Source organism: Diadema antillarum, unplaced genomic scaffold, assembly GCF_040938485.1.
Source record: "Diadema antillarum isolate AM-2024a unplaced genomic scaffold, OU_Dant_1.0 scf00000131, whole genome shotgun sequence".
Lineage (NCBI taxonomy): Eukaryota > Metazoa > Echinodermata > Echinoidea > Diadematoida > Diadematidae > Diadema > Diadema antillarum.
Window position 1 is genome coordinate 1,913,545 of NW_027271020.1, and position 24,252 is coordinate 1,937,796.

Consider the following 24,252-nt stretch of genomic DNA (forward strand, 5'->3'; position numbering starts at 1 on the left):
GTACTACTACTGTCTGGAGAAAAGACATCCTACTGCTGCAGAAGCTCCATACACCACATGATGGCATGGACTTTCAAGTTGACTCCATCTACACTAATCTCTCCTCAGCCAAGTTTGGTGTCGACAACGTGGAACGTGAGCACCAAGAGACACATCACACTGCAAATTTTCCTGACTTCTCTCCGGAAGTGTGCTCCTCTTGTATTTAACTACTCGCACAATCGCACACCTGATGGCTTTCAAAAGCCTAATACCGGAGCTACTCCAGTCATACCTACGGCTCCTTCTGGTGGTCTCTTTAGCCTACATTGGATGGGATTCAGTGAGTTGGTTGGTGACTGATCCTGAATAGTGATGTATCTCCATCGCCTCGATGCACAGCTGAATGAGGTATCACTGACCACAATAACCTTTCACAATATGGAATATTCACTTGGCACCACATCTGGATCCTTTTATAAGCACATTCAACCACTTTCATGACTTCCCTTCCTCTGCTTCGCTCGCACTGTCCGTTTTCTCCGATGATGCGGGACTACCAGGTACTTTCTGTTCCCCATCTGCGGCACTGACGTCCTCACCACCATCTCCATGCAAATGAAGTAGCTCGTGTTTGTGGGCAGGAAGCTTCCCCTGCCTTTCAAGGGTCATCAGATGACCCTTCGACCGCAGGTGCTTGGCCAGATGGCCCGGGATTCGAAAGGCTATGGCACACTCCTTGCACTTGAAGGGTCTTGGATTGGAGTCCACTCCAGTGGTGGTAGCTAGCTCCACCCCTTCAACTCGCGCAAAGTGTTCCTCGGAGCGTTCGTGCTTCGACAAGAGGTTCCTGCTGGAGAAGGAGACCAGGCATTCGTGGCAGGTGAACGTCGCCTCCACAGCGTGTACTCTGGCATGGATACGCAGCTGGCTTGGCTTGATGAAGGCTTCTCCACAGTGTATGCAGCGATGATGACCAGTACTGCCAGTGGGTGACATGGCCATTCTCTCCTCTTCACTGACTTTGGGTCTGCCATCATCTGCAAGACTGTCACCAGACTGCTTGTCTCTGGAAACATTCTCAGTGGGGCTAGAAAGGGCAGGAGATGTCAATGAAGAGCGCTCTCCCTCACTAGTAGTGGGAGAAGTAGCAACTTCCCTCTCGGCATGGGCAGTTGGCTTAGGTGACCCAGAGCCTGATGGCAGGTTTGTTGACAAGATAGTTGGGGGTAACTGAAACATTTTGGAGGGGAGCATTGGTGAAACTAGGCGGTGGTAGGGCCCAGGGGAAAATGGCTTCAGGTGGGTTGGTGATGGAATTGGAGGTGCTTGAATGGATGGAGGAAGAAATGGTGACACAAACTTTTGAAGTGGAGACTTCTGCACAGGTGACTGGTCTCCGGCTGATGGCCAGAGAGGTGGTTTAGATAGAAGTAGCTGCTTGATTGCATTCCCTGAAGGTTCCATAATGGGTATCTGACCTGCAGTGGCTTTGGATGAACCAGAGACAGATGAAACAGCCTGTCCACTCTTTCTGCCACTTGAGTCTTCCTCGTCATCAGAGACAGGTTCAATGATTGGATGCATTCCATGGGCTGCTGGCTTGTGATGAGAGCTAGAAGAGTAGTAGCGCATGCTGGAGTCAGATCTTTCTGGCCTTCTCATCAAACTCTCATGTGGCTTCATCGGCACACTCATTGATGACAGTTCTGAATCTCGGGAATGAGAGGACTTGTTGATATTCTCCACCAAAGGCAGTGAGGAACCAACTGATTCTGACAATTTTGATTCTTGCTTTTGACCACCTTCTTTTCCTGTTGACAGTTGCATGCTCGTGGGAGGACTCTCTTCACTCCCCAAATTATCTCTGTTTTCTTTACTGACACCACTACTAAGAGCCACTCCCTGAGCTGTGGTAGATGTGGTTGATGCTGTTGTCTGGCACTTAGCAGAAACGGCCGTATTCCCTGTAGCAAGGCGATAGTGGTTGGTACAGGGAGCATATGACTGTAATGACACAATGTGGCCATACTTGTCTAGAACAGGAGGAGGTTGAGACTTTTGACTTGGACTCTTTCCTAGGAATGCTCCACCAGACAGAGGAAGATGTGATAAGCTCTGGGACTTTGTAAGAGGTGGGTGGCCAGTGTGAGCACGTTGCCTGTTTGTAAGGTGCTGGGAAAGCTTGCACACCACTTCGGACCTGGACAATTTTGACGACGGGAGCTGATCCTCTTTTACATCCTGCAGGTCATGTGGTTTGAGGATTTCACTGTAAGATCTCTTGAGTTTACCTGGATGAGGGATTGAGTCTCCTTTGACATGATGAGCATCTTGCTGCTCCTCAGTCGAATGAAAAGCATCGTCTTCCATTTCAGTCTCCTCACCCATACCATCATCCATCTCCTCCTCCTCAGAGTCATCAGCTGAGTCTGTGTCTTCATTTTCATCGGCATCCGAGTACTGGTGGTCATCAGATTCATCATATGCACTGGAATCGATGCCATGTTCCTGTTCAAGCTCAGATGGATTGATGCCATTCTCCAGACATTTCTTAGTGTGGGCCTTTGACTTCATGTGTTTGGTGAGATTGCCCTTGGTCTTGAATGCAAAGCTGCACACATTGCACTGGAATGGTCTGACGTCAGTGTGGGTGCGAATATGCTTTTTCAGCATGCTTGGCTTCTTACATCGGATTCCACACTCTTGGCAAACATACTTCCCCCTTCCTCGACCTCTCACATACACATACTCCTCATTGGACTTGTAACCCCCCTCAAAGATTGGTATTCTCTTGGGCTCCTTTCCCTTACTAGGCTTATCCACTGGGAGTTCAGCTTCGCTGGTGGCTGCAGGCGGGGTCGTCTCCATTGGTGTTTCAGCGGGAGAAACATTTGCTGTGCTGGAGATTTTATGCGTGTGTATTTCTTCACTGGCAGCTTTGATCTTTTCAGCAGACATATTCCAGGCCGAGGAGTGAGTCAGGATTCCACCACCAGCTGGGCTAATGCTGCAAGTCACATCACCAAGTGTTCCCTTGTTCATACCAGAGTTGTAGAGACCAAGATGAGCCTTCCAGGACACACCAAGGGGGTGCTTGGTATTTCCTCCTGGTCGCCAGTTAGAGTACATAGATATCTTGCGGTTGGATCCCTGTGGAACATACATTGGTTGCAAGCGCCTGGAACAACAATCTGTGACCTGGGCAACACCTTTCATTCTTGAGGATATGTTGGCATACAGGAAGGTTGGTGCAAGGGCTGGTCCACTACCTGCTTTGTTGGTCTTCACACTGCTGAACCAATCAGCCAGACTCTTTTCAAGTTTCTGTGGCAAGGACTTCAGGGAAGTCTGGTGTAAAACTGGAGTCAAAACTTCTAACAACTGTTCCCCAACAGAAGATTCATTGCAATTGCTCTGTTCCAAGGTCTGCGGTTTAAGTAGCGATGGACTGGATTGACTTTTCTCAGTTTTTATTGGCTGCACTTTACATCCAGTGCTATCGCTGTCCTCTTCAGAGAGTTTGACAGGTCCAGAGGCAGTTAGGAACTCTGCTTTTGAGGATGTCTGTGAATCAACACTATCTGCCTGTCCTGGTGGCAACTTGCCTTGGGTGGGACTCAGCTTGTCGCTTGGAGTTAAAGGTGACTTTTCAGACCTTGGAGATGAACTTGATGGAAAGCTTGGAGCATGTGATGATGATGGGGAGGGCAAGACAAAAAATTGTGATTTCGGTTTGCCATCTGCTGTGGGTGTAGCAATTGGTCCAACAATTACTCCCTCATTGGAAGTTGTCAAAATGCTCTCTATACTTCCACCGGCGTTGTGAAATGCATGGGCCACCAAGCGGCCAAGTTCACGAGCAGCGTCAACAGGAGTACTAGGTGTCTTTGCCTTCAGTGGTGACTGTGACATCTTCATTACTGATTCAGCAATTGAAAGTGCTTCAGGCGACAGCAAGACACGTGGATCGATTTTTGGGGATGACTTTGGTCCATCAGGAGTAGATGCACTTTTCACAGCTGCTGTCAATGGTTGTGGAAGATCCAAACTCAAGCGATGCCTTGCTGCTGCAGAACCAAATTTCATTGGTGACTTCGGGAATTTCTTACCCCCTTCAGTTGGTGTATGAGCTGGTGATCTGCCAGCTACATCAACTCTTGGGATTTTAGCCGACAATGGCGATCCTAGAATTTTTGCTGTTAAATCCAAGGCATGCGTCTGTTCACTAGGGGTTCTCTTGGCTGGCAGAGACCTTCCTGGACTCATATTTAATCCAGGAATGGCTGGGAGATTGCGTCGCTTTTGTAGACTGACCCGGGCACTGTTTTCATCAAGAGCCAAGGTGAAACTCTTTTTCTTCCTTGCCAGTGCCTCATTCACAGGCAAATGATCCAAATTTGGCGTCTCTTTCAGTCTCTCTCCTTTATCAGGCATAAAGGAGGTATTCGGCACTCGAGGGCTAGCTAAGCCTGGTGTCTTAGGCGTGAGAGGTGACTGCGGTGGCGCAACTTTCAGCAATCCTTCATGGCGAGGAGAATGTTGAAGAGATGGACTACTGAGGAGAAAGTCACTTCGGGTGGAACCACTACCTGTTGTGCTATACAAAGCTGTCACAGGGCTTTTGCTCTCACGAGGAACGAATGATGAAGCTCCAGGTGACTCTCTCTTTGTGTCGCTTTTCTCTGGCCCATAAGTTGAGATTGGCTGTCCAGGAAGGAGGGAAAACTGAGATGGTGCATGGGGAGTGGTTGGAGTGTGCTGAATGACAGATACACCTGGGTAGCTTGTCTCTGGCACCTTGGAGGATTTGGGTGAATAAGGGCTCCTCAAGGGGGTTGACGTTCCTTTTGGCAAAGACGGGTGTAACCACATGAGCTGGGACGCAGCATGGTTTGCATCCGGCCCCGGGAATGGAGGAGAAAACATCGGCAGCATGGAATGAGTTTGCGCTGCGCCATGATGTGGCAAAGCTTTTGGCATCTCCTCTTCATGAATAGGAGTGTGGTCATGATGTTTGCGCACCTTTTTCTTTGCATGGTGTGGATCCTGCGAACCTGCAGAGTCACTCTCTGATTTGCTCTTTTTACGCTTGTGTGCTGATTTGCCAGAGTCAGCATGATGGCTGCCATGTGGGCTTTCCCTCGGGAACTGGTGGCTGGCTGACCCAGGTGCAAGGCTCTCCGTTGGGAGATGTTGCATCATCGATGGATGGTGATACATTGCTGGCATGGGATATCTCATACCTCCCTGTAATGCTTCCTTCAGCATCCAAGGTGCCACCATATGAGCTGGTGGCCATAGGGGCGAGTACTGTTGGCGCTCCATGGGCAAACTCTGGCCTAGCATACTGGCAGGAGGTGTGTGCTGAGTAAGTTTATGCTGGAGCAGTATATTCCTAATCGTATTACCGTCCCCTGGCACGGCCTGCTGAAGAGTGCTGGGTGAGGAAGTTGGCAGCTTGTGGCTCGAACTGATGCCTCCTTCCGTTGGCTTGTGGGGGGGCTCAACCCGTGGCTGACCTGTGTGCTGGTGTGCTGCATGCTGGCTTCTTTTAAGGGACTGCGCTTCCCGCTGTCTATCTTGATTTCCCCTCACTTCCTGCTTGCTGTCTAAATTAGTTTGCTCAGCCAGCTCAGGCCTTCTCCTTATCTCCATGGCTACTGCACTGCTCTCAGCTGTACTTTTTGAATCGCATCGAGGGTCTGCAATGTTTGAAGGTAGCTGGGGCGGAGTGCTTGTCATACTTTCCCTGTAAGAAAAACTGGGTCTTCTTGGCTTGACAGACTCCAAATCAGAGTCATCAACTATGGCTTCATTTTGGGTGATGAGCTTTTGGATGTGTTGCTGCAGTCTGATTTGCTTTGACGGGGAGTTGAGTGTTGGCCGTGGCTTCTCTCCTCCATCTCTGGATGAAGTTTTATCACTCTCAAGGCAAACACCCTGATTTTTGAGAACCTCCTCAGACAATCCTGGGATGCCATCTACTGGAATCTGAAAATGGTACTGGCCGCCAGATTTGACGATGTTAAAATTTGTAAGAGGGATCATGATTTGCTGTGATGACTTCTGCTGATCAGCGTCCTGAGATGTCCCCTCCTCTCTCACGTGACCACCTTTTGAAGGTGCGGACCTATCTGCAGAGACAAGTGATGGATGTGAGACTTCCCTTTCTCCCAGATGGCTTATTGGTGCAGAATGCCACCTCTCTGTGAACTGGATGCCGCTCTCTTTTGAAGAGGTTGAGCCATTATTTTCAGCAGGTGTGTGATTGTAAGTGGCACTATTTTGTGGCGAATGTTTTCTTTGCTGACCCCCCATGAGTTTCATTGTATGTGGCTCCTCCTGCAGTAAGTGTTTATCAACTATGTGATGAGTCATGCTGGGCTGGGGTGCCCACATCATATTGCCGGTTTGGCTTGCAACGGGCGATGCCTGAGTCTTACTGGATGGAACAAAGCTTGGGAGGCTATCTGGCATCGAACTGCGACCACCGTTAACAACTTTTTGGACACTTGTTTGTGTCATCTTCACCCTGTCCTGCTGTGAGTCTACAGGAAGCGAGGATGACTGACTGTGAGGTTGGGTCTGTGCCTGCAAATCTTTCACTCCTTCTTTGTCACCCTCCTCATCAGTGTCTGTTTCATCTGAACCGCTATCATTTTCAAATTCAAGTGCTTTCAGGTCGGGTGCTAGACTAGAGGCTCCAGCCTTGGCGGCATGAGCGTGTGACTTGCAGTGTTTGTAAAGATTGCTTTTGGTTTTGAAAGAAATTCCACACGGATCACATGGGTAAGGGCGCTCGCCAGTGTGCGATCGAATGTGCTTTTTAAGCACACTGGGCTTCGAACACCTGCGACCACAACAGTCACACACGTGCTTTCCTTGCTTCTGGTTAGATCTGACCTCTATCTCACCTTCTCCCCTGCTGGTCAAACTATCTTTCACCGGTCGGGTGCGCTCTGCGGTTATTTCTCCCTGCCTGCTCTGTGAGTTAGATACTTGATGCGTGTGGCTCCAGTTCTCAGTTTGCAGCTGTTGAGCACTGTTCGCAAACTGCATCAAGCGCGTGTCATTGATATCGCGTTTGGATGATCCTCTCCTTTGGTTCAACACTGAGGGCGGTGTGTGCGGTGTCACAATGGCATCTCCCAATGTGGAAACATCATTCTGTTCACTTCCCACAGTATTCATAGTCTTAAACTCTTCCCCAGTAATCTTGAGCAGGGCTTCCAACGCCTGCTGTTTCAGTGCACCCTCCTCCTCACTCTCGGAACTGCGCAGTACTGATACATTCTTTTCCTTCTTCTGGCTACTGGCTGAAGTGTGTCTTTGACGACTCTGTTTTTTGGGGCTCCCCAATGTACCTTCCTTACTTTTGCTTGGCGATAATGTCCTCTGCTCTTGGGATGCCCGAAATTCACGAGCTCGGCGCTCTTTTATGATGTCATACTTGTCTTTGTAAATAACCTCAGGTACGCGTTCCTTCACAATCTCCGGCCTGACGGCGGCCTCCTGCGGTTGTTTCTCGCTGATGCTGTCAGCAACGTGAAGGGGTCCGATTGTTTCCGGTGTCAGCTTGCTTTGCTTTTCTCGCAATGCTTTGGCCTCTCTCTTTTGCCGCACTCTGTCTGTAATCTTCACTTTCATGGCACTCTTGTACTTGGGTTTGTGTTTCCCATGATGCCTCCGCCCTGATGGTTTCCGCTCTGCTGGTGAAATCTGAGCTGCACCGTCAAAGCCATCTGCATCAAAACAACAAAATGAAAAAAAAAATGTATCAGGTGTGGCAGCACAGATCATCATGGTACAATTAGTCACACTAATATTGAAATCAGAACAACAATATACACTTAAAACTTTCTTTAAAAAAAAAAAATCACTCAAAAGATGACCTGCATTAGCAGACATCATGACCTGCCTAATATGCTTCCAGTTTGACAAATGTTCAGTGCCCATCATACTGGAAGTAAAACTACATCCTTATTCAAAGGCGTAGGCATCGGCCCAATATTCACAATGTATAGTATAAAGCATGAGATATGCAGCCTAGAGCATGAAAAGCATACTGACAAAAGTGAATGACTCTGTTTCCTTTCAAAACACACACAAAAATCATCACAAGAATCTTAAGAGAAATGATAGAATTTACATATCACATCCACATGCCAATTGAAGCTAAATAACAGTATTTTGGACTCATTAGATACCAGTCAGTGTCATTTCTAGAAACATGAAAAGAACTGGAAGATACAGACATAACACACAAAGTTTCAACAAAACTCTGTGAAGTCAAGATAAAAACACTTAATAGCCATGCATCTCTTGTATAATGTGAGGACATGTTTGAGTTCTCAGGCACGGAATATTCTGCACACTTATAAGTTGATATCTTTGTTGATAGAGGGAAAAAAATACTAAAACATACAAGGTACATGTTTGCAGCTCTGTAGAGCATTAATTCGATCAATGTCAATGCCTTTTTGCTTGTATACAATGCATCAAGACCTTATTGAGGTCCCAGCACCGAGAAGGTTAAATCCAACAGTGCCCACGGATGAGACAAAAGCAAAGGGCTAAAACAAGAAAGGGAACTCCTTGGCAAAAATGTCTTTCATGGAGTCACACTCTGTGATATGTGACTCACACAGACACGTCCCAAATAGATTGTTTCCCTTTCAACTTTTCATCATGTTCTCCTCCGTTTCCTGTATTGTCTGCATCCATCTCCACACGGAGGGGAAAACTATGCAATCCTATTTAAGTCTCTATCACTCACAAGTCTGGTTGGGGAGAATGTCACTCGATATCTCACTCCAGATTGTCAGACAAACTCTTTGCAGGCCATCCAGTTCAAACGTGTTATTATCCAATTTTCTGTTCACACTCAGAAACATTTCTCAAACTTCTCTCTGCATTATGTTAAGGGCAAATGAGAAAAGGATTTTAGAAATTCTATCAACATGAACATGAGAACTGCATGTATACCCTGGGCTAGAGATGTACAAAGTTGTATAGACAACTGTTAGTCTCTGCCTGCAGACCCTCATGCATTCTTCACACATATTTCATTTGAATTTTTGCTTAACCAAACCTGTGACCAGCAATGCTAAACAACTGTCCTGATCAGGGATCATCACTTTTCATTGCCTGCATTTGCTACAACAGTAACTTCTGTACTTCTACTTAACCAGAATCATCAACAACAAGCACAAATGGTCCAATTTCAAACATTATACACACAAGGATGCAGCATTCATGGCATAAACAAGGAAAAGTAGAAATTACGCGGTGCGTAACATATGTCCCCGCCGGAAGTAGCATTTTGTAACAAAATGTGCAATATAGGTAAAAAAATCAAGGTCAATGGTCAAAGAAGTCAAAGGTCAAAATTCTGTGTAGAAGTTTTGAAGCCCTCACCTAGTGCTATCACATAAAGCAAACGGAATCGAAATCGGGTTAGAAATGGCGAAGGAGTAGCATTCTGTAGCAAAATGCACAATATAGGTCAAAAATCAAGGTCAAAGGTCAAAGAAGTCAAAGGTCAAAATTCTGTGTAGAAGTTTTGAAGCCCTCACCTAGTGCCATCACATAAAGCAAACGGAATCGAAATCGGGTTAGAAATGGCGAAGGAGTAGCATTTTGTAGCAAAATGTACAATATAGGTCAAAAAATCAAGGTCAAAGGTCAAAGAAGTCAAAGGTCAAAATTCTGTGTACAAGTTTTGAAGCCCTCACCTAGTGCCATCACATAAAGCAAACGGAATCGAAATCGGGTTAGAAATGGCGAAGGAGTAGCATTTTGTAGCAAAATGTACAATACAGGTCAAAAATCAAGGTCAAAGGTCAAAGAAGTCAAAGGTCAAAATTCTGTGTAGAAGTTTTGAAGCCCTCACCTAGTGCCATCACATAAAGCAAACGGAATCGAAATCGGGTTAGAAATGGCGAAGGAGTAGCATTTTGTAGCAAAATGTACAATATAGGTCAAAGGTCAAGGTCAAAGGTCACGACTGAAATTCTGTGTAGAAGTTTCAAAGCTCCCATGTAGTGCTATCATATAAAGCAAACAGAATCAAAATTGGCTCATAAATGACAGAGAAGTAGCAAATTGAAGATTTTGATCACACACGGACGCACACACGGACACACGGACGGACGGACACACGGACGGACGGACGGACGGACGGACACACGGACGGACGGACGGACGGACACACGGACACACACACGTACGGAGCCCGTTTCATAGTCCCCTGCTCGAACTCGTTCGGCGGGGACAATAAACACTTGGTGCACTGTTTAATGACCTCCTTTGAAAAGAAATAGAGTAGGCCTAAGTTGGAAAGTAGCAAGAAATCTGACCTGACTGGGGGAGGGGGGGGGGGGGGGGGGGGTGCAGAGTCTCGAGTGCACTATAAAGCACTGCGCTATTGCAGTCCTCACAGGCTGGAAAATCAAATTTTCCAACTGGGAGTGCATTCGGAAGCACTCTCATCTTCTACAAGAATAAAGTTTGAACGAGATGGAACACACACCCAAAGAGTAAGAAAGAAGGTGGTAATGCCTAGAAGCTGCTGAGTTACCAGCCAAAGAGAAGGGTTTCTTGCCAAAAGTCTGTCTTCTCCTGTCTGCATGTGTCCTCAACAGGGTCACACAGGTGACCTTAACCTGGAGGTATCCTTCCCCTCAACCCTCCCCCCCCCCCCCCCCCCCCCAACCATTCCTGGGGTGAAGACCAGAGGGGAGAGAGAAATAGAGGAGAGAGAGAAAAAAAGAAAGAGAAAGAGAGGGGGAGAGGAAGGGATAGAAAAGAAGAGAGAAAAGAGGGGTCTCCTGAGGAGGATGTCAGAGGGAATGGGACAGGGTGGAAATGGGTGCACTCCCCCACCCCCATTCCCACCCCCTCCACCTGTCACATGCCCAAGATGGCTCTTCCACAGTCATTCATCACTGCATGCTAACCATGTTGCATGGTTCAAATTCTGTACCTCTCTCTTGTTACTCAACATTTTTATTGAATTCTGGGCCCTTGTTTCTATACGATCATAGTATACAATTATCTTCTCCCTTGCATCTGTTCTCAATCTGTTCTGATTAAAAAGTCATTACTTCTCCTATGTAAGACTATTAAGAAAATACATGATACCAAACAAGATCAAGAACTGCAGTCTTGAATTCAGGCTACATCTCAAGGATGACCTATAAATATGACAGTATTTAAGGAAAAAAATACCAAGAGGAGAGAAGAGCTAAAGCATCAAAGTGTATACACTCCCCTGACGTCCTAATTTATTACTTCCTACATGCATTAACCACCATACAGTGTATGTTTGGAGTCCATATCCAAAGGTAGGGTGTCACTGTGGATGATAACTTCATTACGAACACCTGTTGGATTATGGGGGGAAAAATGCAACAGTCATTCCCAACTCTTGGCCACAGACCCGAAGATAAACGATGAATAAGGCACTGCTTTTATCCATCGACCCCCCCCCCCCCTTCATACAGGGCTCAATATCAAGTCCGACCACAGAAACTAGGAGAACTTCCCAGCAAGCAGCAAAAAGGGGAGCCAATCAAAGTCAGAAATGTTTCCACAATATGGATATTATTTTAAGAAGCATGTTTTCAAGGGTTGCACAACTGTTTCCAGAGCTTTCCAAAATGGGGGGGGGGGGGGGGAAATAAAGGGTGGGGAGGTGGGATAGGTTGACAACACCTAAAAATGTCATCGAAAAAAGTGGTTGAGTGACACTGAAGCTATTACGGGATCAGCAATGCATATCCACGTTTGCACTAATTACAGACAAGATTGTTGGTAATACGTCGATGAGGGGTGCAAGCTCAGGAGGGGGCTGAGGGATGCCCGGCAGAGAACACTCTCACATGATCCTGTGAGGAAACCATGGAAGCATCGTAGAAACAGAACAGGTGACGCAATTCTCATCTACTCTTCACGTGTTGATATCGAGAATTATTTCCCGCCACCTACCTGCTGAAAGGGCAGGCACGTGTGTAAGGCTTACATACTTTACGAGGCTCTGCATTAGCAGTGGCCAGGGGACATCACAAATTGATGTGGGGCCACCAATTTTCCAGAAAGATTATCTTTTGGTGGTCCAGTCGGGCAACTAGAGTTCAAAATCTACCATTATGTTTTGGGCAAATACTTTTTTCTCGGCCACACACTTTGAAATGTAAAGATGTTGGTGGCCAGAATGGCCTACCAGGGAAAAAAAAGTTAGTGTCTAGCCCTGCTCTATGAGGAGACAGGTGTCCAGTCATTCTACCTGCCCAATGCCAATTTGTAGTTGCCCTGGGCAAGTAAGGCTTGCAGTACTTTGCTATACATGAGTACTTCAAATTCACGTCAGCTGATGCCACGGAATAAAGGCTTTACAAAATGTCTTGTGAACCCATGACCACATCTGAACTATGGCCAGCAATATCCTGTAGTTTGCTTACAAGCAATATGTTCTGAATGATAAATTTAATGCTTGGATTTACAACTTGACAGGAAATGTGCAATAAGGATCAACTTTCTTTGTTATGATGGAATCATACACTACTTCAGATGATACATTTGGCAGAATCAAGGAAGAAAATTTCAAAGAAAGAATGGAATTAGAAGTTAGTTTTTTAAATAGGCAACACAACTGTAAGAACACACAGCAATAGTCACATGATCCAACTGAATTTAAACAAAAAGGGACATTTTTATAGAAATAACAGTATCTGTAAGATCTGCATTTTCTTCCTTCTTTCTATTTTTTTTTTCCTCAGGTAGCCACCCATTTCTGTAACAAGCTTGAAAATTATAAGCTGAATAGAAACCTTTCTGTGCCCTAGCAAAGATCATTCTAAGACTAGAATTTTGGCAACGAGTCTGTGGTTCGAGGCTATCCACTTCTAGGGAGTCACAGTGTGTATGACATCATCGCGGTGGTCAGGTCAATGACGATGCTACATGTACATACCCACACAGGGAAAGACTAGTCTCTAGTTTCAAACTTTTCCCAACTCTACGGGCCTCAGCATATCTTGGCTACACCACGAACCCTGTCTTCTAGAATGTCACATGATTCATTCTTACATGGACTAGACCAACAGGAAAGGGTGTAATTAAAGAGATCATGAGACTGTTGGCGGGCTGGAAAGGCAAGAGTCTGCATGGTAGACTAGATTCAGAGCTGAAAACTTTTGCCCATCACTGGTGACAGCTCATAACCGTGGTAACGGTCCCTTCCCGCCTCCGGTGGTAATCCATAGTGGCGGTTTCGTGTGGACAAGTGTCAAAATCTGCCGCTTGAGTGTGACTTTGTGAATCGCAATCCCAGTGCGAGCTATTTCTGTGATATTGATTAGCATCGTGGCAGAATGGTATTGACAAGACAGAACCCACTGCCTGGAACACAACTTCATTGACGCAGCTTCCAAGATGTGACTGGTTCTGTTTTTAATGCAAAAACACTGCCATTTTGGGAATGGTTGGGAATACAATAAAGGAAATTGTGTGGATATTGCCATACGAAAATTGCATCTACAGGGCTGCCAACCACTGCAAATCAAATTTCAGGAAAAAAAAATACAATTCATTAAAAACCCTATCAAGAAATGATTATGATAGAAAAAGCAATTATATCATTAATTATCAGTTGGCAGGTCTAGATCCACTCCTGCCTGCCAATATGTGAATTGAAAAGGAAGGTACATCGTACAAGTGTACAAAAGAAGCTAGTATTGGGGACAATTTTGTAAAGCATCACACAAAATTGCTCTAGAACATTGGCTGGCACGCCTTCAGGGTCAGAAACAAGAAAGAGATTTTCATTTGAGGCAAATTGAAAAGACACACTACCTAAATATACTACAATAAACTTCCAACATGATAATTATGTGTGATAATTTTTGAGCTAAGAATCCTGGCGACCGGCCACCTAACAGTGATACCCCAGACTGGCACATAGTCTGTCTATAGCTCACGCTTCATCCCTGTGCCAAAAATCAGCGCATTGCGTCGGGGGAAGTCTTTAATGCTGTAGCCTCTTTCTAGGCTGCTGCACAGATTATCACGCAGCACAAATCACAGAACACAGGCATTCGAATTGAGCCTGACGAGATCATCGCTGGCTTCGCACGGTAGAGACTATAAATACCTGACAACTCTGTGCAAGATCCTTGAATTTCGGCTTCCAGAATGAAAAATGGTTATTTCCGACATGAGTGACGCCTGCTTCGACACATTATGAGATGGCAAGCCAACTGTGACGTATTCATCACAGAGAGCTCACTTCTTTTTCCTTATCTTCCCCAACTGTCAAGCTGACGTTCCACAGTTTGTGTACGTGACTATAAAACTCTTCTTTACTAGGCAAAGACAAAATGTTGCAAGAGATTTGTCATTTAAAATAACCTGTTGGCTATTAGTGTGACTTGTTGAAATTTCATGGTGAACAGATTGACGCTTTTATATGATCAGACTAAACTCACACAACATAATCTTCCACTCCATTTAATTTTCCATTTGCATGAAGTTAGGCAAAGCAGGAAGTTATCTGTTGAAAACTACAATGTCACCAGCAACACCTATTATCTTACCACTATTTGCACAGAAACTTTTTGTTTGTGTGTGTGTGTGTTTGTTTGTTTGTTTGTTTGTTGTTGTTGTTTTTTTTTTGGGGGGGGCTGCATCATAAGAAATTTCACACAGCAAGCTATGCAATGACCACAGTGAGAGCAAGAACACATAGAGCACAATTCCTTCAGCCACTTACTGCCCAAGAGTGATTGATGGTAACTTGGAAAGAAGCCTCACCTCCTCCCCTCACTCTAAGATTTAAAATCACAAAAATCTGCTCAGCCTTCCTTGATGGTGTGTACAGACAATAATTCAAATTGTACTTGCAATCGTAATTGTAATTCAGCACTACAATTACGTTTCTCAACGGGTGTGAAAATGGTCCTAGAATCTAAGCCCTTCACTTCTGCATGAATGATGAAAGGGTGCCAATAAAGAACACCCCTTCCCCCGCCTCCCTCTCTCTTCTCCCCCCCCCCCCCCCCCCCCCCCGTCAAACTCTGTAGGCGTCCACAGGAAACGGGGAGATACACAGGAGATCTCCTCCCTTGCATAATTCCTTGTCAGATGGAATATTCAGGCACTCTGATGCACAGAGATATGGTAGAAAAAAAAAGAAAGAAAGACAGAGGGAGGGAGAAGGAAAGAGATAGAAACATCAATAAAGAGAGAAACAATAAAAAGAAGTAAAGAAAAAGACGAAAACTGAGAGAAAACAGAGAGCAAAAAAGAGAATAGATGCAAGTCACATGGCTGGATGTCTGTGTACAATGAATGGGCTTCTCCCAAGCTAAGAATGCTAGTCTTCAGTGTCAGTCACTTTTATCTTTCCAACCCTGCATTTTCAGGTCAGTGTATGGGCTGTACTCACTCAGCAACTGTTTTGAAAGACTACTGTGACGAGAACAGCAAGACTGGCCAAGACCTTTTGGTTGTTTGTGGAGAGATTTCTCCTCATCAGCGTAGCCTGTCCACCCACCCACTTTAAAATAAACCTCATGCACCGGGACTAAAAAGCAATGTGAAGCAGGTAACTGGTGACTGGGACAGAAGACTACTCCAGATCTTGGAAGAGTGCTGCTAATTGATTGATCAATCACGCCGCGCATAATAAGGAAACTGCACTGACATTCGTCACCCGATGACTTCCCACAGGTTTTCTTATAATAACCAGTTTCTACCTTTCAAGTCTCCTCCTCCTCCTCCTCCTCCTCTTCATAATCTTCTTTCTTGTTCTTCTTCTCCTTCTCTTTCTCTTTTCTTCCTTGCTCCTTCTCCTGTCTCTATCATCCCTCTATCGCAAAAGCTTTCTCACATTAACCCGAAATTTCTCTACTCCTTCAGTCACTGTCACCTCAGCCGCCAGGTTTGCTGCTTGCCTACGTTCCTCTTCACACTGATTCTGTTTGATGGATCCGCCGAGATGGACCCCATTCACACTCACATAAGAAGACCAAGTGCCATTGCAGAGTAATACATGGTTGCGATATTCACACACGTATGTATCAAAATTAGGCACATTCCAAAGTTGCATGGACATCCATGTATGTCAGTGGGCTAGAACAATACCCAAAATCAGAGAGGGTTCCCCTCCCCCCATATTCTTTTGCTAGGACCCCCCAAAATGGAGAAAAAAATAGTTATGGTTACAGGAACTAGTAGATCCTCAAAATCAGGGAGACATGGAAGCTATGGGTGATACCGCATCATTCCTCAATACCATGAGAGGCGACATTGAAGTGTACTATAGATGTGTTCAAAGGAAGAACTCTGAATTCACCAAACCAACCCTCTACCCAAAAATAAAAAAATAAAATAAAGGAATTACTTAATGAAAATATAATGCTGGCATTTTGAAAAGCCAGAAGTTGACAAAAGCTGCTGGAGCAACTTCTACAAGTGTGCTTTACTCGTCGAGGATGGATTGATATTGCTGTAACATACATTTCCCGTATACACCTGCCAAGTATTCTTGGGATTCATCTTCAACAGGTTTTAAAGGACGAGTCTTCCACATTACACGATGTAAAATACTAGTCCATCTTTGGCACTGACATACATAAATGTAATCCAATGGGATGGCAGTACAAGTATTTCAGGTATTTACATGTACAACTACAGTGTATATTATTCAAAATATTGGACAGGGGACCTTTCAAAACCAAGCACCGATTTTAATTTGCTATACAAACAGTGTAATAATTAGCAAATTTCAGCATAATTTGTAACAACTGAGGTAACACATCATCCTGACTGCAATGATTACTGTCAATCAGTCTGAACAGGCTCATAATGAGATCACACTTACTTTTCAAATGCGAATCGTGCCTTACTCTGTACACAATGAGTGAGTGGCTGATAGTACACCTAGTCTTAATGCTGCGGTTGTTATTGCTGTACAGCTGCTGTGGTTAGGAACGAGTCCTATTTATAGAGGGAATAATTTATAGATTATACATGGAGAATCATCTTCTGTGACCCAAGATTAGTTTGATTTTCCTTATCCCATCGTATCCTTGTAGAACCGTGTGATGGCCGACAGGATCAATGACTTGAGAAGTCACATGAATGCAGGCATGGGACAATAGCATAATAGATGGACGACATGGCTGGTCATTACAGCGGTCCACTTCTCATTGTTGTGTCTTCCATTCAATTTCAGGCTCTATGGCACTAATAGCCCCAATACCCACAGGGTGGAAAATCTTCTCTTTTTAAAAAATAAATAAAAATGGGAATTCCATTAGTCCACCATTTATGTCACCATCAAATGAAAGAGACTCTTCACTCAAAATAAAAGTAGGATTAATGCAGTATACCAGCACATTGAACTCATGATATCTGCACTGGTCTCCAGTACAAAGTATGAACAGTTGCAATGAGATCACAGATACAGGTAGATAGCATGTTGTTACAGGAAAATAAGCAAATCAAATCTATGCTCAACCCCTACCATGAACTGTCCAATTTATAATAACTTGAAATGGGACTTCAAAACTAGCATAAAACAAAGGAGAGTCTGATGGTAAGTACAGCATTTGGACATACATGTAAAGGGCAGAAATATTCATGCTGTGAAACTTTCATGAATTGGAGCCGACGACCTTGTTCCATGACATAAAACTTTCAGAGAATCGCCTCTGGCATTCAAAGTACTGTGTAGACAAGCACGTTCACATGCATTTTACTTTCGCAAATCTTGGCTCCTCGATACAATTACAATAGCAAAAGTTTCTGGTTTTATAGCACCCACTGCAGAGAAAAAGTACAGATTGAAAGATGTGGCAGCATGGTTAACCACTTTCTCTCTTCTTCTGTAGCTCATTAGACTTCAGGGTTTCCCCATCGGTGTCACGGACACACAGTCTAGAAGAAGTCTTGGCACTTTCTCCTCGGCTTTCCCAGACAGCCTAATTTCCAACGTAATGTGGTTAAAACAGGGAGAGCTCGAAAATTTGCAGACGGAAATGTGTCTGACTTGGTCTGCAGTCAAACAGTGGCCCTCTACACAGTCTTCCTGTCTCGATCCCACCCCCACAAAAACCCAGCCCCACATCTAATTCTGCAACTAAAGGGTGAGGGTGTGTTGAAGCTCAATTTGCAAAGGGAGAATCAGCATTTTGAAACACCTAGATTCAAAACGCCATTGAAAGGAGTCCTGTTTATACTAAAATTTTTTGAGCTCACAAAAGAGCCGATTATACTGCAAACATGGACTGTGCTTTGCTTCAATATACTTTTCAACCCATATTCTATGTTTACGTACGTTGTCTGCTTCACATGAACTGGAAAGGTGTTGAGATGCCGTCGATATAAACATCTAATTACAATGTGCTTTGCATTTATGCTTCCCCTGTAAATTGTGATTAGGGCAAAACACTAACAGTAAACGAACAGCTTTGTGCATTTGGAATCAGTGTTGTGAAACGCTGTTTATGCCACTGTGAATCGAGATCCAGCTGCGTTTTGTTTCAAAATGCTGATTCTGGCCCCCCAAAAGTTGAGCATTAATGCACCCTTAGATTCAGAAGATGGACCTGTGCACAGAATAGCTCAATTTTTAAGATTTGATTAAAGTGTTCACTGTGGAATCCCAATCGGCCTCCAAACAGGACTTCCAGTGCGGTAAGAATCCATCATTTCGAAAGTCCCTGTCACTCTTTGTTGTTGTTGTTGTTTTTTCTCCCACCCCCCCCCCCCCTCCCCCTCTCTCTGAATAAATCCAAACAAGAGGTTGAGTGGAATGGGTGGGCTCAACATATCACCATCAGTAGTTTTGCCAAAGTTATACACAAAATTACCTCCCCCCCCCCCCCCCCCCCCTTGGGATGTAGCTGAGATACTCTGAAAACCCACAAGTCTGAAAAGCATGCCTTCCCGATCTAATAAATTTTCGAATGTTTACTAGTAGAGAGTGATATATCCAGGTGAATATTCCACTAATGAACACTTTTTGTTTTGTGAATCGCTCACGGTTAGGGAAATGCACGAGAAGATAAAAGCCATAATTGCTTCACTGAAACACTTAGGATAAACCAAAGATTAAAAAAAAGCCTGCTGCCCAAGCTTCAATCACATTGTTAATTGCTACAAAATGAAAAATCTCATTGCAACACAATGACTACTATTGCATTTTCATGCCTATATAGACAACTTCGTATCACTGCATTGTGCAACCACATTTTGTGGTGGATCAAATGATGACATAACAGGTCTGCATCAGAAGACTACGATTGCCATATAACTGTTGTGTCATCCTCTGATGTAGAACCCGAAAGTCTGCCGTTCAAATTCGTCTGCCAGGAAAGTGCCTGGTAATGATAATAAATGGAGTAACGCTGTACCCAGTAACATTCCTGAAAGTTGCAACGTCACTTTTAATACATTCATTACAAGCAATCAGGAGAGAGTGTGCCAGTGATGCAAATGAGCATCTAGAATCCCACTCGCTCCCTACTTCTCTGGGCCTTTTGATCGCTGGGAGTTTTCTCATTCGTGATACAACGTAAAATACAGTACTGTTACTTTGTCATAAGAATGCAAATACACCACAACATACATCGCAAAAGAGTTTGGTATTTCGGCTGGCAACTCACACTACAAATAAAATATGCATGCCCGATTTGATGTGAATTGTGTTGCAAAATTATTCTGACCAGCCAGTGGTGTACAATGTATTTCTCAGGTAATATGACACACTCCCTGTCTTATTAAAGCCATTGAGGATGAGCTGGTTTTGCTGTTTACAATGTGCAGTCCCCACAGACACCTGTCCCGGTATACGTACAGTTGTAATCGGGACTAGTCTTCAACAGGCTAATTTCCGAAGTGGGCAATTATTCTATGCAATATGTGTAGTAGAGTTGTATTCTTTGGGCCAGAAATACCACAGTATTTCGTGAATTAGAGTGGTGCTGACTGATCTATTATTGTGGTATTAGCCAATGAGCATGGGACCAATAAATTACTAGGGTATTGAACACTAGATGCAAATTTATGAGAAAGTACCTAGTATTTATCACACCTCCTCAGAAAACAACAACACCCACAGCATGGAGGCGACGCTGACACAACTTTTAAAGCCCTTGTGTCATTTCACAATTGTATTCAAGTGGCTATGTGATAAACCTGTGTGATCTCTCCATGGCTTGATACTTCTAGGAATTCTAGGTCATTAATCATCATCTTCATTAACCACAGGGATGTCTCAATGTTAAAGGACAAATTCACCTTCATATATACATGTTGAATGAGTGAATGCAGCAATATCATTAGAACACTTTAGTGAAAGTTTGGGGAAAATCAGACATTCCATTCAAAAGTTATGAATTTCTTAAGTTTCTGCACAGTCACTGCTGGATGAGAAGACTACTACAGTGTATGATGTCACGTGCGTACAACGATATATGGAAAATATAAAGAGAATTTCACAAATTTTTATTTTGTTAAAAAAGTGCACATTTCCTCAACTTGTCGCTGACGTATGTTAAGGGTAATATTAATCCCCCTGCCTTCTGAAAGAGGTAAGTCAAGCGTTCTTTTATTTTGCGAGAAAAGTGAAAATATGTGTAATTTTCTTTATGTTTTCTTTATATCGTTGTACACACATGACATCACAAGCTATAGTAGTCTTCTCATCCAGCCGTGACTGAGCAAAAACTTAAAGAACTCATAACTTTTGAACGGATTGTCCGATTTTCTTCAAACTCTCACTAATGTGTTCTACTAATATTGCTGCATTCACTCAACTCACATGTCTATGGAGGTTAACTTGTCCTTTAAAGCCCTTGTGTCATTTCACAATTGTTTTCAAGTGGCTATGCGATAAACCTGTGTGATCTCTCCATGGCTCGATACACTTCTAGGAATTCTAGGTCATTAATAATCATCTTCATTACTGTTTACCACAGGGATGTCTCAATGTTAAAGACTTCAGTGAAACATATTCACTAGCTCTACACAAATTCTGATTGCTTGTCTGAAGCTTAACCAAAAGATCGGTCTGTATCTGGTCGTCGGGGATATGTTGCGTCTGGCTTCACGGAATTCCCTCGTCAGGAGAGCTGATAAACTTCAAGAAATAAAAGACTCCTCTGGACAGACGGATCTTTCTGTCTGGTCTGAAGCATGCACACAAAAGAACCATCAATGAAACCGAAATGGTTAACAAGCACATATCTGGTCACCTTTGGTATTAAACCAAGAGTAAAACATCCAAACAATACTGCAAGGAAGAGGGTACAGTCAAGTGAAGTAAGCAGGAAAAAATCTGGGCCCCATTTCATAAAAAGTTGAAAAGAGGGCAATTCTTGCTGGAATGGAAATTGTCATAGTAACAAGAAGAATCCTGCTTCCTGATTGGCTGTAGCTATTGGAAGTTGCCATTCCAGCAAGAGTTGCCATCCTAATATACATCTTTTATGAAATGAGGCCCTGATGAGCATCAGCCTTTAGAATTGGAAGAAAGTTGTGGCCGTTAAAAACCTGGTAGCATGAGGATTCCATGGAGCAAGTAGGCTGGCCTGCAGCTCGCATAATTTACAAATATTTAAGAATCCCCATTTATAACGATTTGTGCACAGCTTTATCACTACTCTCTATGTGCGTACACACACAACTGAAGAATCCTGACCAGAAACTTACCGTTACCGTTGAGCGTACTCTATGATGCACATTCACTAATGGGTGCTATTTGTGGTGTTTTGAATGCAGATCACACGTGAAGATCAATTCATTGGGACTACCCATGCTTTCCAATGCTATGAGGTCTTTAAAGCACCATGTTATCATGACGAACGGCGATTTTTCATCGATGGCGATTTTTCATCGATAGCAATTATCCACAGTCACATCCTGACAAAGATGGGGTGATAACGCCATGGCCACACAAGAGTCCCATTTGCTTGATAACAAAAAGAGAAGATCTTCACTATTCAAAGTATCCCTTACTGACAAAGAAACAGAAATAACATAACATCCTTTGCATGGAGTCGTTCTAGAGTTTCCATGATTTTACGATGATAACTTTCTAGTAAAATAAAGAGTGAGATTTGACAGCTTCTAATCCATTGACGACTCAAATAATCTCACATCCTTTTACTTACAAACAATATGAGGAGATTCTCCTTCACTACAACAAAACTTAAAATGAGAAATTAAGCTCCTAGCAACTGCAATTGCTCATGATGTCAAAAAATCATTGAGTTTCATCCGAGTTTTCCCCGTGGTACATGTAGATTTTTCACTGAGTCATGATCTGAAAAAATAAGTTTTGATACAAACACTTTGAGGATTGAATTTCATTGGGAGAGCTTGACTGGTATGACACATGTAGATGATTCATTTGTAAAACTAGACAAGTGAAGATAACAAGAGGAGGATCGTCCTACCATTGTAGATTCATAATCTTAACAATGGCCTTTCTCTCTATAGTAAGCCATCCCCCCCCCCCCCAAGAAAAAAAAGGGGGGTGGGGAAGGTTCAACCCTGGGAAAGATTGGCCACCATTAGGGGGTTGCTTCAACATCATTTTGAAATTGTTAACAAATCTACATTGTAAGTGAATGTAGATGAATCAACAAACAAACAAACAAACAAACAAACAAATAAACAAACAAATAAACAAACCTCTCTTCAGAAGGCATTTCCCATTCAAAGCAGAAGTGAATCGAGCTCCACTGAAAGAAATACCTAATATATTCAATCGTTCTGTTGTGTTGATAGAAAAATCTACTATAAAGTGATGCTTGATCCCCCTCTTCTCCCTTTCCCCATTAAAACAGAGAGGGTCTTAATCCCGGGAATTTCCTCGACGAAAAATCGCGGCCGTGACATCACTGGTGACGTACAGAACAACCATGGATTAGCGCTGCCTAAATATGGCGAGATTCCCACCATTATCAGCAGCGGGATCCGGAAATACAGTGAGAGGGTAAACCCATCAGTGCCTAATTTCCTCTTCACTGGGAATGGAGTGAGATCCAACATCAGCATTATGGTATATAGGCTATATATGTTTGATATACATGCCTAGACATGTAGTGGCCTCAAAAGAACAACAACAACAACAACAACAACAACAACACAAACCAACAACAACAATGACAAAGAAACAAATAAAAACAAGCTACAAAAACCAAAAAGGCATAATATAAATTTCATATATGTTTTTCCATACATTCCAGGACAAAATAAATAAATTTAAAAAAAAATCAGAATCTATCCCCTTTGAAGCTGGGATCATTATACACACGTGTAGGATTATGTACTTGAAATATATGTGTACATTATGATCTACAACTGTACATTCCCCCTTTTCTTCTAAGAAAGAAAAAAGATATAATAATTGATACAAATATTCTGTATCTCTTTTTATGCTACAGATTGAATGGCAGATCTGTATAAAGAGTTGAGGCGTAAGACCTGAGGAACACCAAGACAGAGGGGTATACACTTTGACACACTTTAAACCATAGCTCCAATTGGTGTCTGTATACGGTGTTGTGCATGCCATCCTTCCTATGACGAGGGGGATTGTGACACTGTACGTGTTGTATAGTGTGTATATTTGCCATTTCAATCGAAGCAAAAGAAAACAAAGCAAAAGAAAACAAAGCAAATAAACAACAAAAAACCCAACAGTGATAGCGAAACTGTGATACACTCATTGCACTTATGAACAGGAAACGAGCCACAAACCCTGATACTATGTATGCATGAGCTCATCGTGTTTGGATTTGGAATCGGACACGCCAGGTACAGATCATGAATGGATACTGTGACAAACATACTATACACCGAGTGTGCCTATTGACTTGCTTTGGATATATCACCAGTGTCTTGTAGAACTTTGTATTTTTTGTTGAGTCATATTGAACGGGTGAATAGCATCTGCAAACAAAGCGCATTCAGGGTGAAGAAACAGGGTGAAGAAACAATGAAAGAGCTGACAACTACATGGTAAACTTGCTCAAATATGCACCAAACATTCACTATCAAATACATCCCAACAAAAGCAACAGTACATATTGATACCGGTGGGGGAGTTTTCCCAGGCCCTCGAAATGAGGAACTACCTGTACGTGACGTTGGAGCATTCCAATGAATACAAGTACTAATTGGCAAATAATTTCGTTCTGACCTCTGCTAATCAACCTGAATCCTTTCACACACAGGTTCAACCTGTATTGCATGTAG

At 43.5% G+C, this 24,252-nt stretch overlaps 1 protein-coding gene across 2 annotated transcripts in view; it reads right to left on the reverse strand.

Moving 5' to 3' along the window:
- Positions 1-418: 418 nt before the first annotated feature.
- LOC139720680 (uncharacterized) overlaps positions 419-24,252 on the reverse strand; it is a 104,351-nt gene continuing 80,517 nt past the window's right edge. For both annotated transcript variants that reach the window (XM_071632036.1, XM_071632037.1), the window contains exon 3: positions 419-7,724. In XM_071632036.1, coding sequence (XP_071488137.1) covers positions 478-7,724 — 7,247 coding nt within the window. In that variant the 3' untranslated portion in view covers positions 419-477. The remainder of the gene's footprint in view (positions 7,725-24,252) is intronic.